The following is a 16,457-nucleotide window of genomic DNA, read 5'->3' as shown; positions in this document are numbered from 1 at the left end:
GTGTGTGTGGGTTCGAGCCCTGCGTCAGGTTCTGTGCTGACAGCTCACAGCCTGGAGCCTGCTTCAGAATCTGTGTCTCCCTCTCTCTCTGCTCCTCCCCCACGTGCACGTGCTCTCTCTCTCTCTCTCTCAAAAATAAACATTAAAAAAAATTAAAATGCTATTACATGGCTGGGGGTGGAAATTCTCAATATCAGGATACAACTAGGGACATTTGGGGTACCTTTATATTCTCCCTTCCCTTTAATAGAAGCTTTTACAGTTTTTGGTTCCTCATTTATTGTCTCATTAAACCTGCTAGGTGCATGTGCCTTTCTTTTTCAGAATGTATAAGTAAATACATGAAACCTGCCCAGTGGGTCTGAGTTGGTAGCTTCTCCATCGACGGGAATGACTTGCTTAATTCACAATGTGCGTGAGGAGGCAGTTGGATGTGAGGTGTCTGGGGCATAATCAGCTCCTTGAGGATCCTGCTGCTCTTTTCTTGGTGGAAGCCCTGACCCCATCTCTCATCTCTTGGAGGCCAGAGGAGCAGTGTCTGGCCAGGACTGCAGGAATCTCAAACGAAGCAAAGGCCTCTTATTCCCCATCTCTGAGGGCCCCATGTGCTCACTGGGAAATTCCACAGTGTGTCCACAAAACTGTAGATTGACACAACAGCAGGGCAGGAGGACAGGGGGTTTTCCACGATTGCCTTCTCAGTGCCCGGTGCTTCTCTGGGAAGGCAGCATGGTGTAGCTGTGGGTCAGGATAATGTTTCCTTCCGCTTTCATCCCTCTTGAATAGACACAACTATCTCTATTTTCCAGACTTTCTTTTTTTTTTTCCACCAAAAATATTTCATTTGATTCTACAGCTTCCCTATTATAAATCTAGGCAACCCTCCAAAGAGCCCTAGCAGAGAGCAATGTTTCAAATCTGTAACAGCAGGGACATGCCCTGTGCTGGATAGGGGCCTGGAGGCCTCTGCCTTGTGAGGGTCAGGGCCAGGGGAGCGCACTAGGGAGGGGCTGGAGGAGGGTGTTACTCAGGGCCCAGCATCATGCCTGGTGGCTATTTCTTTTTTTTTTTTTTTTTACATTTATTTATTTTGAGAGAGACAGCACGAGGGGGGGAGGGGCAGCGAGAGGGGGAGAGAGAGAGAATCCCAAGCAGCCTCCATGCTGTCAGCATGGACCCTGACATGGGGTTCAAACCCACCAAATTGCAAGATCATGACCTGAGCTGACACCAAGAATCGGACACTTAACAACTGAGTTCTCTTTAATAACTGGCTAAATAGCTTTGTCTTGTCTTCCTGGCCTTCAGTCTTGTGCCCAGATATCAACCTACAGGACCCACTTGCCTCCTACAGCCAGTAAATGAGCATGAAATTCTGTTTTCTTCCAACATTTGAATCAGCTGGCCTTGCTCATAGCTTAGCACTGCTAGGAGATGGGAGAGTCGGCCTCCAAGCCTTTCCAGGGCTGTGTACAAACACTGCAGATAATATATAGCAAAGGAAGGGGTGGGGGGGGATAATAATTATGTAGATATTCTTCAAACCAGTTTTAAATTATAATACATGCCCACTGTAGAAATGTTTTTAAACTGGTTTTTACAAGGATGATAGTGTTAACTACCCTAATCTTGCTACTAAAATATAATCGTTTTTAATTATTATTAACACTTTGGTTTATTTCTTTTCAATCTCTTTATGTACATAATTATTCATAACATGGTTGAGGTCATGCTGAATATTCAGTTTTGTAAGCATTTTAGTGTTTCATTTAAACATTTTTTTCTTAGACATCTTAATGACTAAAAAATATGGGTAAAGGATCAAAAGAAGTCTCATTCAAATCCTAATCAGTCCATGAGTATTTGCAAATTTTACTAAGACTTCCCAAATAGGGGCACCTGGGTGGCTCAGGTGGTCAGGTAACAGACTTTGGCTCAGGTCATGATTTTGCAGTTCGTGAGTTCGAGCCTCGCGTTGGACTCTGTGCTGACAGCTCAGAGCCTGGAGCCTGCTTGGGATTCTGTGTCTCCCCCCACCCCCACCCCTCCCCTGCTCACACTCTGTGTCTCTCTGCCTCTCAATAATAAATAAACATTAAAAAAAATTATTAAAAAAAAAAAGACTTCCCAAATAAATCCAGAGTAACACCTTGCATGCGTCACTTGGCAAAGCAGTGACGTGTACAGCGGTGTTTGCTTCTGAGCACAAACCGGGAAGGACCCAGTGCTGCCATTGGGAGTCTCCCACTCCACGCTGGTTGCAGGAGACTTGGACACAAGTTCAGTGGGGCCACACAGTTAGTGGAAACCCAGAACTCAGCATTAGCTTCTCAGGTCCCCTGCTTTTCCCCCCACAGTCAATGCCATTAACAAAAGAGTCATTCTTAACTTGCTGTGGTGTCAGTAAAGTGGGTTAGACTTTTAACAGGCCAGTGAATTAGAGGTACTTGACAGGTTTTATTAAACTTTGGTTTAATAAAAGGCCTATTTCAAACTGATGCACGTATGCCTTCTTTTTGTTGAGTTTGTGGTTATTTGGCAAATGCTTCTCCAATTTGAAGACCATATTCGAAGGACTGCTTAGGCATGGCCTGTGACAGGTCTAAAATACACAGGTCCATAAGGATGGTTATTTAAGAATATATGGTACTTTTTTTTTGGCAAGATTCTTAAACTACTTCTACTTCCTATCATTCAGATTCTTCAAAAGGATGTTGATGTAGTTTTTGATTTGTTATATTACAACATGATGTCACCTAAAAAACCCAAAGCTATTAGCTGTGTAGATAAAGATGATAACTTATGTTTGCGATCTTTTAAAAAAAAAAAAGGTGAGAAAAACCAAGAAGCAGTAGTGATACTTTGGGGATTTCGGTTAAATATTCATTATTTTCTTTACTGTGACAAAAAAAAGCTAAAGAAAACACACATCTGAGACAGATAGTGGCAATAATTCCTATAAACTGGGTTATTAACTAAGCTACCAAGACCTTTAAAGGCAATTAGTACTACTTCTGAAATGGCTCTTATATCAATCTTAAGATGTAGGAATTATTTCTGCAGTAGTACAAAAAATGTACCGTGTTGGGTTACTATCTGTTTAGTTTATGGTAATTATTCAATGAATCTATGAGCTTCAACCTCAAAAGATTAGTGCAACAGTTAATGAAATACACAATAACCAACTCTGTATTGGACCAGATGAGTAAAAACCCTGGCCAGCTGTATCCACGTTGGGAAGCAGGTCTACACTGCATGGCATTCCTGCTTGCTTGCAGAGCTAGGAATGAATCTGTCCGTAAAATTGGGCATTATATTATTAATTAAAAACTGGCAAAACATTAGTTTGCAGTACCTTGATTTTAAAAAACATCACTGAGTGCTGATGTTACAACTTGAGTCAAAGAAGTCAAGATACATATCTTCTGGTTCATTGATCATATTATTGACCCAAATCCATCTTAGAGTAAGTATGACTTGAAAGTTTTCAGTGAATTGTGCTGAGCCTAAAAATTCTCCCCAAATCATAGCATCTGTTCTGTATTTACAAACTGAAATAACTACGGATGTCAAATGAAAGAAGATTCTATTTCCTTTAGAAAATAAGTCTTTTTTTATTTAGATGTTTACATCAAAAATCTCTTCAAACTTTAAAGCTTTTGATTTCCTTGTCCTGGGGTAGCTAATGTGTGATCGTTGCCATCTCTCCCACCCAGTGCCCTGCCAGACCGTTCTGGATTATTTGAAGACTGTGCTGCAGCATCACAACCAGCTCCTGATCCCCCAGCCAGCCGACCAGCCCGCCGAGGTAGGTTCCTAGGGAAGAAGGTAGACATCATTCTGTCTGAAGTTTCCTTCAGACCAAGCTTCTCAATAGCTTCCACGGGTGCGCCAGAACAGATGGCCGGCAAGACACATTTTTGACTCTCTGAGGTCTGTGGTGCTTATTACCTATGAGTCCATGTACTTTGGAGGAAGATCATGCGTGTACTTGACTCACCAAAATTCAACGCTGTACTCTTGAGAGGGGGCGGTAAAGAAATGCCAGTTTAAATGGCATAGGCAAGTCTTTTGGCATTCTTGCGGCACAGGGGCTGAAATGGGAAACACCAGCCTGCCCTTCTCAGGCAGAGCCAGTATTCCAAAAAACCTCTTGCTCTAAGGCACCTCCCACACTTCTTGATTTTTAGATGGGTGTTCACCAGACCCCTGGCTCTGAAACATGAGCATTTCTTCCTCTGGACCTTGGTAGGAGCAACCACAGCCCCTTCCAAAGTGTAGGAGAAAGGGTCTGTTCTGCTGGTAATGGCATGTCAGTTTAAACATGGTACATTTTTACAAGATTTTCAAGGCTTGGTTTTGAAATATGTTGTTTTAATCATACAGACTTTAGAACCTAAATCCAGTGGAAGTAACAACAGCACTGTATGGTGCTGAGGTTAGAAATGTCCTGGGTTGATAGCAGTATGTCAGCTCTTTTTACGTAGTTTGCTTCTTTTGGCAAGGTGAATTGTTCACTGGTGACAGCAGGCTGTGGACCTTCTCATCTCGTCTTCACACATCCTTCCATACTGTCTGTGTCTAGTTGAAATCATCTTGAAATTCCTTTCTCAAGGGGCGCCTGGGTGGCTCAGTCAGTTAAGCGTCTGACTTCGGCTCAGGTTATGATCTCGTGGTTCGTGAGTTTGAGCCCCACATCGGGCTCTGTGCTGACAGCTCAGAGCCTGGATTCTGCTTCAGATTCTCTGTCTCCCCCTCCCCCTCCCCCATTCTCTCTCTCTCTCTCTCTCTCTCTCTCTCTCTCAAAAATAAATATTAAAAAATTCTATCCTTGTGCTATCCACTTCATAGATCGAGCCTCACACCTGCCATTCCCACCCTGACCCCATCCCTCGCTGCCGAAGATAGACAAGAAAACACCACTCCCCACTTTTCTGCACATAAAATAGACCAGAGAATGAAAAGACACGGAAACTCAACTGTGGCATGAGACATGTTTGGCAGTCACTCCCTTTCCCTGAAGTTTGGAGGAGCTACTTCAGAGTGTCTGCCCCTTTCCTCCAGTGCCCCGTCCCTGGGGCCACCACCCTCCCTGTCTTGAATTCTGCAAAAAAGTAAGCGATACCAAGTTGGAGTCAATCCGGTGAATTCTGCTGCACTGATTCCTACCTTCTGGCACACCTGGTGCCCCCAGGAAGCCATGCCCCTGCCCCTTGTTGGGGCTACCCATCCACGCCTGTTCTTTCATCCATGCTGCCCTCCCCCTTCTGGGGCTTTGTGCCATCAGTTATTCCTTGTCTTGTGCACCGATTTACCGGGTCACTCCTCTGAGTATCAAACACCATGAAACTCGGCCTTCCCTTGATGCTCCCACACTCCCTCCATTATCATCTTTTCTTTCTCTTTCCATCACGCACTGCAGTCTCTGTCCACCCTTCCACTGTGCACCACCATGCATCAGGCTCCTTGAAGGTTGGGCCATGTCTCCAGTGCCTGTCATTGAAGGCACTTGCAGAATGGTCACCTCATTTCTTTAGAGATTAAAACACTTGAAAGACTGGTCTGTATTTGTTACTCCATTCTTGGTTTCCAACTTGCTCTTTTGCCCCCAAGAATCTGGCTGCACCTTGACTGCTTACCAGAGTCCTCTGCAAGTGGCCCTGGGGACATTCCCAGCGCCAGTGCAGGGGCCCTTTTCCCAGCTCCCATTATCCCCAGGACCTCACCTTTCTGCTCCATGCTTTCTCTTGGACTCTGTGTCAGGACTGTCTTCTCCTTCCTTGTCCTTTTCCATCCACCGTTTCCCCAGAGTGTCACCTTTCATCTCCCTCTCTCACCATCCACTGCCCTTCTCCAGTCAGTTATGTTCTCTCTCTGAACACCAGCTACATGCAGGTTAACAAGTCCCAAATCTAGATCTGGGCCACCAGTCCCCAACTCCCAGCCACTGTGTCCAACTGCTGACCAACAATGGAATGCTCTTGCACCCTCAGACTCATGGCATGGCCTCTGAATGCCCATCCCTACCCCTGTTTTCTCTGCAGTAAAGGCAGCAACAACCCCAGGCAGAAATTTCTGAGGCATTACTGATTCCTTCCTCATTCCTGACATCTGCTTGTTCCACAGCTACATTGAGTAGCATCTCTTTTCTCTACCTCTCTCCCCACACTTTTTACCTGGACTACGCAACATATTCTTCTCCTTTCTCCACACTAGGAAGTTAGTTTTCTAAACCAGTATTTATTCCAGAATAAATGTCACATGCTTGAAATCCTTTGTTTACTCCCTAGAATAGGGTCCACATTTCCCAACTTGACATTTCTGTTATACAGAAAAACACTTCTAAAAAGCCCACTTCCTCCAAGAAGTTCTCCCTGATTGCCATACCCTCTCTGTGCTCACAGAGCACATTGTTCCTAACAGTAATTCAGAAGTTACTTAAATGTTAAGTAATACGTCTTCCATTTGTTTGAGTCTGTGAATGCATTAAATGAATGCTTTTTATTTTGGTTTTTTCAAAGTGATTTATAGATGAGAGTTTAATAACCTGTTGGTGGCTAATTGAAGAGACTATGCAATCAGAATTTATGAAAACATAAAAAAGGGACATATCTACATTTCCTCTGGATAGGAATATTCAAACTTTTTTATTACCCATCATCGCCATTATTATGCTGTTTTTACTGTCATTTCAGGCATGTGGGCATTTTCTCAATATTATTGATCACATTTTATTTCTATTAACTATGGTAAAGCAGTATGGTAAATCTCAGGGTTCCTGGGTGGCTCAGTTTGGTTAAGCATCTGACTTCGGCTCAGGTCATGATCTCACGGTCCATGGGTCCGAGCCCCGCCTCGGGCTCTGTGCTAACAGCCCAGAGCCTGGAGCCTGCTTCAGATTCTGTGTCTCCCTCTTTCTCTGCCCCTCCCTTGCTCACATTCTCTCTCTCAAAAATAAATAAACATTAAAAAAAATAAAACAGTATGGTAAATCTCATCCTTAAAACAGGGAGCATCTGAGTTGTTTGGGGCTGTAAATTACTTTCTTCCTGCTTTTCCTTTTTTTTTTTTTTTTTTTTTTTTTTTTTTTTTTTAAGAAAATTACCTCCAAATGGTATTTCTACACTTATGGAGAGCTTCATTTTTTGGAGAGCTGTTGAGCTCTTCTGTACGAGTGGATTCTTTTTAAGGATTTGAGAAAGTTCATTCCTTGGTTTCTGAGCTCCCTCATCTCCAGCACCTCTCATCTTGAAACAGACTCAACCCTGGTCTTAGGGGTGGGCTCTGAATTCAAGGACCAGGTTCCTAGTTCCACCTTTTGTCTTGTGAGACCTTGGAAAAGGATTTAACATCCTTGGCAAAACAGTTACAGGAACCCTGTCTTGCCCAATGAGCTCAGACACCCAAGGGAAAGCTGTTTTTATTTATTTGTGAGACAGAGAGAGACAGAGCATGAATGGGGGAGGGTCAGAGAGAGAGGGAGACACAGAATCCAAAGCGGGCTCCAGGCTCTGAGCCGTCAGCACAGAGTCCAACGTGGGGCTCGAACCCATGAACTGCGAGATCATGACCTGAGCCGAAGTCAGACGCCCAACCGACTGAGCCACCCAGGCGCCCCGGGAAAGCTGTTTTTAAAACTTGCACAGTATTTGAGGCTCCTGAGTGGCTCAGTTGGCTAAGCGTCCGACTTTGGTTCAGGTCATGATCTCGCGGTTCATGAGTTGGAGCCCCACGTCAGGCTCTGTGCTGACAGCTCGGAGCCTGGAGCCTGCTTCAGATTCTGTGTCTCCCTCTCTCTCTGCCCCTTACCTGCTCTCACTCTGTTACTCTCTCTTTCTGTCAAAAGTAAACAAACATTAAAAATATTTTTTAATAAAAAAAACTTGGACAACATTAAATAAGTAAAAGGTTTAACAACCCACTGCTCAGTGTCCTTTTCTGAGGCTGACAGGTGTACTTACAAGGACCATCACTGAAAGGATGATCTTAAATTAAGGATTGGCAGAAGCCCTCTGTCCCTAGTACCAGCTTTTAATGGCCCCTTGTCTTTGTTGCTCTCCTTAAAGATCTTTCACTCTGCCCATTTCTATTCATCAGAAGCTCCTCACATGTCCCAGTGCCGCAGCAGTAAAAAGAGAGAGAAAGAAAACAAGAAAGAACTCTTCATTGTAGCCACCATTCTTGAGCGTGTGCTTCATAGCAGCCACACTAGCATCTACTGCATCAGTCATTGTACAGATATTCACTGCACCTACTGTGCATCAGACACTGTTCTCAGCCCTGAGAATAAGGCACTGAGTAAAGCACAGACTAAAAACCCCAGCCCTCATGGGCTTATCTTCAGGTGGGGAGATGGGTGGTTTCCTCACCACAAAGCTGCAAGCGGGGATCATTATCCTTAGTTTGACAGACAGAGCTGAAGCTTCCATGTCGGTCACCTGTCTGAGGCCTGCCCCAGAGCCCGGCTCTGCAAGGGTACTGGCAGCACCACGTGTGAGCAGCGAAGAGGCCAAGGCCACAGAGTGCACGGGGCTAGCCTCAGTCTGTGCATCGCTGATTGTGTAAATGGTGGCGGTTATCAGTAATGTTCTTCCACAGAAATACTTTTTGACACAATCTGTGGTCTGAGGCAACCAGCCCTGGATTCCACCTTCCTCGGGCCCCACCCTGTTGTCCTGAGAGCTCCACTAATCACAACCCTGGTAAACCCTTTTCTCCCTGTGCATGGGAAGCAGGAGAATTCTCTTCCTTGCAATCTATCTCCTTCTCCATGCCGTGACCCTCTCTCTGTTCCTTGTCTTTGTGAAGGACACTGCCATTTCACCTGGGAATCACCTTGACTCTTCAGTCCCCCACACCCTGGCTCACTGGAATGGTTGCCTGCCCTCCTGGATTCTGTATCTTTCCTCCTTGCAGACTCCTATCATCCCTCCGTCTCTCACCCCGGGCTGTGAGAGAGCAGCCTGGGCTGAGGGGACCCTTTCTGAACCTCTGGGCTCTTGCCCATCTGTGATCATTTACAGCACCAGAGCCAAGTCTTGGTTCATGCTCCCCTATACTCAAGTCTTAAACCCACGATAATTTAGTTCTTCCCATTTTATAAACAGGGAAACTTTGGTGCAACCAGTTGAAGTCTCTTGCTCAAGAAACACAAATAACACCTGGAACCAAGATTCAGTTCAGACTGCAGCTGGTCTAAATTCAGAGTACAAACCGTGTGCCTCAGCTGCCTCCCTTATAACAAGGAACCTGAGCCACACTCCTAGTTCAAGGAAGTGTGACCAGTGTGGTGATGACTTTCCCCGGGTGTGATTCCATGCAGCTTTAGGGGACAGTCTTGTCTGCACCTTTCCTCCTGGGTCCTGTGCCATTTGCCCTTCTCAGTGCTCAACTAACAGCAATTTTTGAAATAAAACCCTATCAGACCCAAACAGTGCCAAATTTATAACATGTAGTAAATTTGCAGAGTTGTAAAACTGAATGAGTTTTTCTTTATTTTGTACACCTTAATTACTAGGGAAGGAGTACATTAAAACTAAGATCATGGGTTAATTAATTTGTCCTGGACTGTAGAATTTTATGGACAACCAGAACTAAAGTAATGGTTGTGTAGGTGGAATTGACTAAACATGGCTTATAAATGTTACAGAAATTCCTGTAATTAGTCCCACTGCAGCTATTGAGCCTGGGAATTTTATAGCAGACATAAATTAAGAAGATGAAAAGGAAGAAAAATTTTGAGTTGACATAGTGGCATTTGCAGAAGCTATAATTTGAGGAAACCTGGTTTGCGTTATTGATTTTTTTTTCTTTAGTTTTCACAATTCTCCCTTTTTTAAATTCACTTTTTAATGTCATTTCCACTGTTATGCAGTGGCTATCAGGTGTTAGGCGAATTAAGCACAAGTAATAAATACCTTATGAAAATAGACCACCAGCATCATTTCTAAAAATACTTAACCGCCAACCAAAGGATGAAGAGACCTGTTTGATCACACTCTTCAAAGTCATTTTTGCATATTTTAATAGATTGAAAAGGAAAGTTACGGGTTATATTTAAATACTGTTCCCTGTCATTGGATCTTGACACATTTTAACCTACCTGTTAAAATGCAAGTTATAAATAGCTCCTCTTTCAAAGGTGTTCATTATACCTCATTGGCTCTTGTTATAGAAAATGCAAATGTAATTTGAAAAGTGCCCGTTCTCAGTGTGAGCAATTACCTGTGCTCTTCAGTACCTGGTTCATTGTCAGCAGAGCCACTTGGTTAAAAAGCATGTTTGCCTTTGAAATGGAGATCGCCTTGGCTGGCTGGCTGGCTGGCTAAGTTAAGGTAATGAGAAAATACTTCGCTTTTCCAGGGAAGCAAGCAGCTGTTGAACAACTATCCTGTCTACATAACGAGCAAACAGTGGGACGAGGCGGTAAATTCTTCAAAGAAAGATGGGAGACGGCTCCTTCGATACCTCATCAGATTTGTTTTCACAACCGATGAGCTTAAGTACTCATGCGGCCTTGGGAAAAGGAAAAGGTCAGTGCAGTCAGGAGAGACAGGTCCTGAAAGACGCCCTCTGGATCCAGTTAAAGTAACATGCCTCCGAGGTACTGCATCCTTCCGCTCAGTGTCACCATCTGTGATCTCATTTCACTGCATTGGCTGTGGCTCCCCCGTGCAAGTGTTCAGCCTTTACTGTATTTTGGTTTTTTCCGCTGAGACCTTTCTAGGCTTCATGTGGCCCATCTACTTGGTATCGAGAAGTTCTTTAAAACACCTTCGTTTGCTTTAGCCTTGGCGTTCTCACTTAGTGGCACATAAGCATTGCATAGCACCTCATGTTTCACGCTTTAAATCTAGAGTTTCTTTGCTGCCACAGAAGGCCACCTCCAGCAAAACTGGAGCATTGGGAAATGCACGGAGGAAGGGAGGACGTGGAATTTGCCAAAAATTAGTAAAATGATATATCCCATTTCCATTTGCAGCTTGTGCCTCCCACCACCCGCCAGCTACCTCTTCAAGAGTACTTGCACCTAACTCCTTATTAAATTTATTTAGAATTAATTTCCCTTAAAATTGGGGTGCCTAAAGTATTCCTGGCCCCATCAAACTTTATTTTGTCAGCATTTTTGAAGTTTCTGTATTAAAAATACTACTTAGATGCTACCATTTCCTCAGTATTAACAACTGATTACTTTGCAGCTTATCTACACTGTGGTAGGCCAGGCAGAGGGTGAGAAGGAGGAATCAAGAGCTACACAGTTGATTCAGCAGGTGCAAATAAACACAGATTTAGACAAGTAGAAACATTATAGCGCCACCAGGAACACTGATCACACATGACAGATTCACATCAAAAGGCTCAAACATTAACCTTTATAATTCACTAGTAATTTTATTGGTTGGAAAAGCTTATTAATAATTTACTTGAGACAGGGATCAAAATATTTCCTGGCGAAGAAATGACAGTGAAGAAACATCATTACTGATGAGGCCTTGTTTTCAGAAAGGACACTCCAGCATTCCCTCCCAGGATGCCCACAGTATTCGGCAACATCAGGGTGCCTAAGACATGTGTAGATTTTGTTAGCAGCTGCAATTCCTCAGTGCCTCCCCCCCAGCCCCCAGGCTTCCGATTTAGCATGTCTGGAGTAGGAGTGAGAGAGGCATGCATTGCTGGTGATTCTGGTTCAGGTGGCCCATCCTTGAGAAAACCACCAGGAATGAAAACCCCAGTGTCCCCTAGGCATGGGTGAGCCAGAGCACCGCCTGTTGGCCAGTCTGAAAATTCCACCTACTCAGTGGGTGATGGAAATTTCCAGGGTCTTAGCAGACTAAGCCAGAGTTTCCTTTATTTCTCAACATCATTAGAGCTGACAGCGTTACTCACCAGGAGTGACAGAGGCATTTGTGAGATTGGGGCGCTCCTGGGAACACTGTACTCCAAGAAGTTGCCCTGGGGCTTATAAGGGGAGTCAGGACAAGAGGCCTCACAATTGTATCCCTTTCCAGAAATTCTTACTAAATGGTTTACATTTTAACCAGCAAGTCAGTGAAACTGGGGGATTAACAGGCATCCCAAAGCACAGTGCTGCTGTCCTGAGCATGTTGCCTGACCCACCGTGACCCTGACAAAGTCCAGGTTGGCTGACCAGAATCTACATTCTCCAGCTCGTGCCTCACCTTGGGACACAGCCACAGGCTTCCACCCAGCCCAGGGGTGGAGAATACACAGGCAGAACGTGGTGACTGTTTGTGTCAGGGGCAGCCAATTAGAGTGTTTATATGCTTGTCCCAAAGGCTGAAATCCTAAGGCCTTCCTGTGACCCAGATGGCATCCCTTTCATAAAGGTTTAGACCTGGTGATTCCCAAGGTGGACATCCCTGTTGTGAGCAAGATTAGAACAGCCAAGGAAACCTCAGACCATTGGACACTTTGAAAACAGGGTGCTTTCTGAAATGGAACCAAACTCCAGGTTGACCCTGAAGGTGGTCTGACCTTAGAGGGAAGAGGGCCTGTGAAGATGCTTCCTATCTGTGTAACAGAGTGAACTCTGCATTTAGTTTTTAATAGTCTTTACCACAATATTAGAGAAAGTCCTGTGTCAGCAACAGACACTAAGGAGAAGGTGGAGGTTGAGAGGTGTCATAGAGCGGGCACATTCTCAGAGTTGCAAGGTCACAGTGTCCTCATTCCTTAGCTTTTAAATCCTCCTGCTGATAGGAGTGAAGAGTCTGGACAGAGACGACAGGAAACTACAACAGTTATTGAATACTTACTAAATACAGTAGGGGTGTGAGGGGGACAGAAGAGGATCAGGGAGTTAGCCTTCAGTGTTTCCCAGGCCTGCACCCAAGGATAAGCCATCTGATTCTGGCAGTTTTGGAGGATGAGTTGCTGAATAAACATTGTTATTTCCCTTGAGGAAGGTAACCAAGGCTGGGACTCCGGTGAGATGAGCGAGGTTCTCACCCCAGGAACAAAATTGAATGGAATGCCAGTGAACTCAGTGATGCCCCTGCTTCTCGGCTGAGCTAGACTCTATCTACTAAGATGGGCACAGTTCAGTTCTTGAGATTTTTGAGGTCCAAGTACTTGAAAAGCATCAGCATCTCCCAAAGGCAGATAGGGCCAGAACTGCACGCAGTAATTTTAGACAAATCCAGTCCTACAACCAGACCTATTGTCTTGTAGAGGGAGCGGTGTTGGAGAGGAAACTGTGTAAATAATAGTCACATTGGACTTAGAATCAGCTATGCAAAAATAACACAGTTTGACTTAGAACTTTTTCCAAAATGCTCACTTCAGTTTATAAGGGCTCATATTAAAATAGCCAGGTAGGAGTTATGCCTGTGGCCTGACCCCCTGAGAAAACAGGAAGAATAGGTCATTTGGAAGCCGAGTTTATTTTATGGGAGCCTTGGCTACTTTCTATATATGTACCCTTCTAGGCATGCTGATTGCCTTCTGGTGAAATTAAGTATTTAGAAGAAATCTGATGTAAGAAATAATTCGTCAGTACATGTATGGACATTCTAATGAGAGAAATAAGCATAACCTATGATACATGTTGAGAATGTGAAAATCTGTTCTGAGCTACAATTTGGGCAGTTTCTCAGTCATTGAGATTTTGTTAATCCTGTTGCACTTAATCTGCAGATTAGTGGCAGCTTAAAGAATACCATGCCAACAATATTTGCTGTGTTTCCGGAAATAGTTAACATTCTAAAAATGTGAACAGATGCCACCATAGGTTTGAAATGTACTTCATAACTCTTACCAAGCGTGGTGTATCTCGTACATCTTACAGATCACATTTACCTTTCATTTCGATAGGAGATGTTCCTTAGGAGGATTTGTACTTTTGCACATGAGTAGGAACTTACATGTAGTGACTTGAGTCTAAGGAGTGACATCATCATAGCATTACATTGGATTTCCCATAAAGATTTCTTGTAGAGCTTCTGTAAATGTTTAAGCAGCCTCTGTCATTTTCTGCAAAAACCAGTTGTTTTTCTCTCTCTCTCTTTATTGTTGTGTTTATTCCCACAGAATTCATTAGGATGCACTGTACCTCCAACCCCGACTGGTGGATGCCCTCTGAGGAACAAATAAACAAAGTGTTCAGCGACGCTGTGGGTCATGCCCGGCAGGGGCGGGCAGTAGGGACTTTCCTGCACAACGGTGGCTCGTTTTATGAAGGGATCGATCACCAGGCTTCCCAGGATGAGGTCTTCAATAAAAATTCCCAGGATGGGTCTGGGGATTAGTGGACAAAATCTTTACACTGTAGTAGCTGGTCCTCCGAAGAGTTCCAGTTGTCAATGTCTGTTATCATCACCTGAGAGTCCAAAGCATGTCCTCCTGTCAGACTTGCCACATCCCTAACCTTAACTCTCTTGACCTACTGCCACACTTCCCAAATAGAAATCCATTTTAGGGTTATTTGGGAAGTCTCTGGAACCTGCAACAGACTTTCGGGATATTATAGAAAGAAACAAACGAGATTTGGAATGATTACTAGCTAGACAGTGGAGGTAAAAAGAATAGGTGAGCTCCTGGTCAGCTGTCTGAAATCTTCAAGTAAGTGCTGCTTCCTGAGCAGAGCTGGTCCTCACAGAAGATTGAGTTAGAGTCCCTGCCCATGAGAGGAGGTAGAGACATGGAGTTATTTTAAGGGACAATGAACAAACATTCTCTTACTTTAATTCAAATTAGTTGTCTATAGTTTACAAAGACTTGAATTCATACTTCTCAGCGAAGACCTAGGTTAGGTGACATTGTATGCTGTTTCTACCTTGATAAAGCCTATATTAAAAACAAGCCAGAGAAAAGGCACTGCCAGACAGTGATTAACTGGAAATCAGCTGGGTTCTTTTTTAGTTATTTTAACCCCCTAAAATTCTACCATGTTGATTAGAAAGGCACTACATGATCTCTGGGGTTTACAAACAGCAAGCTTTCATTATTATGTCAGTCAAGAAACCTCCAGGGTCCAAATCCCCTTCAAATGCTTAATTTTGTGGGTTCATAGACCCACAGTTTCCACGGCCTTAACTCCGGTTCTGTTGACACATTGCCAGAGTGATGGGCTGAGCGATGAGAATTTCAATCAATTAGTTGTTTGGTGCACTGAAGAGCAAACAAGTGGTGTGACTGATGGGACTCACTGAATTGACCAGATGTTCTGGAATTGTATACACACAGCTTCGAGGCCGTTCTGACAGCTATGCAATAGGCTTGTCTGTAATTTCTCTGAAATGTGAGGGTCTCTCTGTGCTGAGTTGATCTTTACAGTTTGCACCAAACTTTTGTTACTTGTTGTCACCGATAAAATGTTTCGTTCCAATGTTTTGTGCCTCCTTCCCACTCAGTGTTCCCTTGAGCGACAAGCTCTGGCTAAGTTAACACTAAAGCACTCCCACTTGTGTTCCCCTGTTTAATTTGTTGAGCTCCTTCTGGGAAATTAGTACTGTCTTTGAGAGCATTCCTTACCTATAAATACTGTGGAGGTGCTAGAATCTTTCTGAGGGCTTCATATTTGGATGGCAGGAGAGGCTTCCTCCATCACACAGATCCAATGGTTACATTCTTTGTAGAGTATAGGGCTACATGGGCAGAAGTTACGGCAGGTTATTAATGTCCTCTACAAACATGACTAAGGGCTTTGAAAATGGGTTGGAAATTCACTGAAAGTTTATGAGCATCCATTTATAAAGAGGAGGTTTTTGTGACCATTTTCTGTGAGACAGTAAGTTACCCTTTATGCTCAGTACTTAGCACCAGCTATATGCACGGCCCTGGAAACGGTCCTTCTTTAGCTTTTGTTATGATTCTTAGTTTCATCCATTAAAAACTTTAGTGTTTATAGAGCTGGTTCTTTGTCAGATCTGTTCAGTGGTGTGGGGAGAACTAATATTTCAATCCCGTTTTGGACAAGTTAGCTAACATTTGTAAGTAAAAGAAATGATAAGGGCAAATGTGATGTTGGTTGGGAACCAGGGAACGACTGTTCTTTGGCCATCCACGGAAGAAAGAGACTTTTTGAAAAAAAGTTTTTAGAGGTCTGAGAAGTCCACGCCTTACAAGATTCTTTGGTGAGAGGAAATCTTGGCCAGAACAAAATTACTATCTGTATTTCCAACTTACCTTTGCTTTTTTGCATTAGGTTTCAGTTACCCTTAGTGCTGAGTTCAATGTCCTTTTTTTCCTTTAGCAATAATATTTGACTACTGCTTTAGAAAAAACTCCAACTCGTACGTTTTCTTGCAAGCTTCAGAATTCGGCATGTCTTCACATCTGCCCATCATGGTGGAGCTCTGTGTCATGCTGGTCTTGAGTGTGGGTGATGAGGAGAGCCTCTCTGCCCTCACTCTCTGTAGCCTTGCATGTTGATGTGTTTAAAGATGAAGGACTCGCACCACTGCTGTGAGAGAGCGTGACAGGAACTTTCTGTTTGG

At 43.8% G+C, this 16,457-nt stretch overlaps 1 protein-coding gene across 1 annotated transcript in view; it reads left to right on the top strand.

Annotated features, from left to right (window-relative positions):
• BEND4 (BEN domain containing 4) overlaps positions 1-14,669 on the top strand; it is a 32,469-nt gene extending 17,800 nt beyond the window's left edge. Inside the window, exons 3-5 of the mRNA XM_047091864.1 lie at positions 3,717-3,808; positions 10,363-10,603; positions 14,050-14,669. Coding sequence (XP_046947820.1) covers positions 3,717-3,808; positions 10,363-10,603; positions 14,050-14,267 — 551 coding nt within the window. The 3' untranslated portion in view covers positions 14,268-14,669. The remainder of the gene's footprint in view (positions 1-3,716; positions 3,809-10,362; positions 10,604-14,049) is intronic.
• The last annotated feature ends 1,788 nt before the right edge of the window (positions 14,670-16,457 follow it).

The sequence above is a fragment of the Lynx rufus genome, unplaced genomic scaffold, assembly GCF_022079265.1.
Source record: "Lynx rufus isolate CCGP_SWC_20201006 ecotype Redwood Valley unplaced genomic scaffold, mLynRuf1.p SCAF_3, whole genome shotgun sequence".
Taxonomy (NCBI): Eukaryota; Metazoa; Chordata; class Mammalia; order Carnivora; family Felidae; genus Lynx; species Lynx rufus.
Note: the sequence above shows the minus strand (reverse complement) of the source record. Positions and strands in the feature narration are given on the sequence as shown.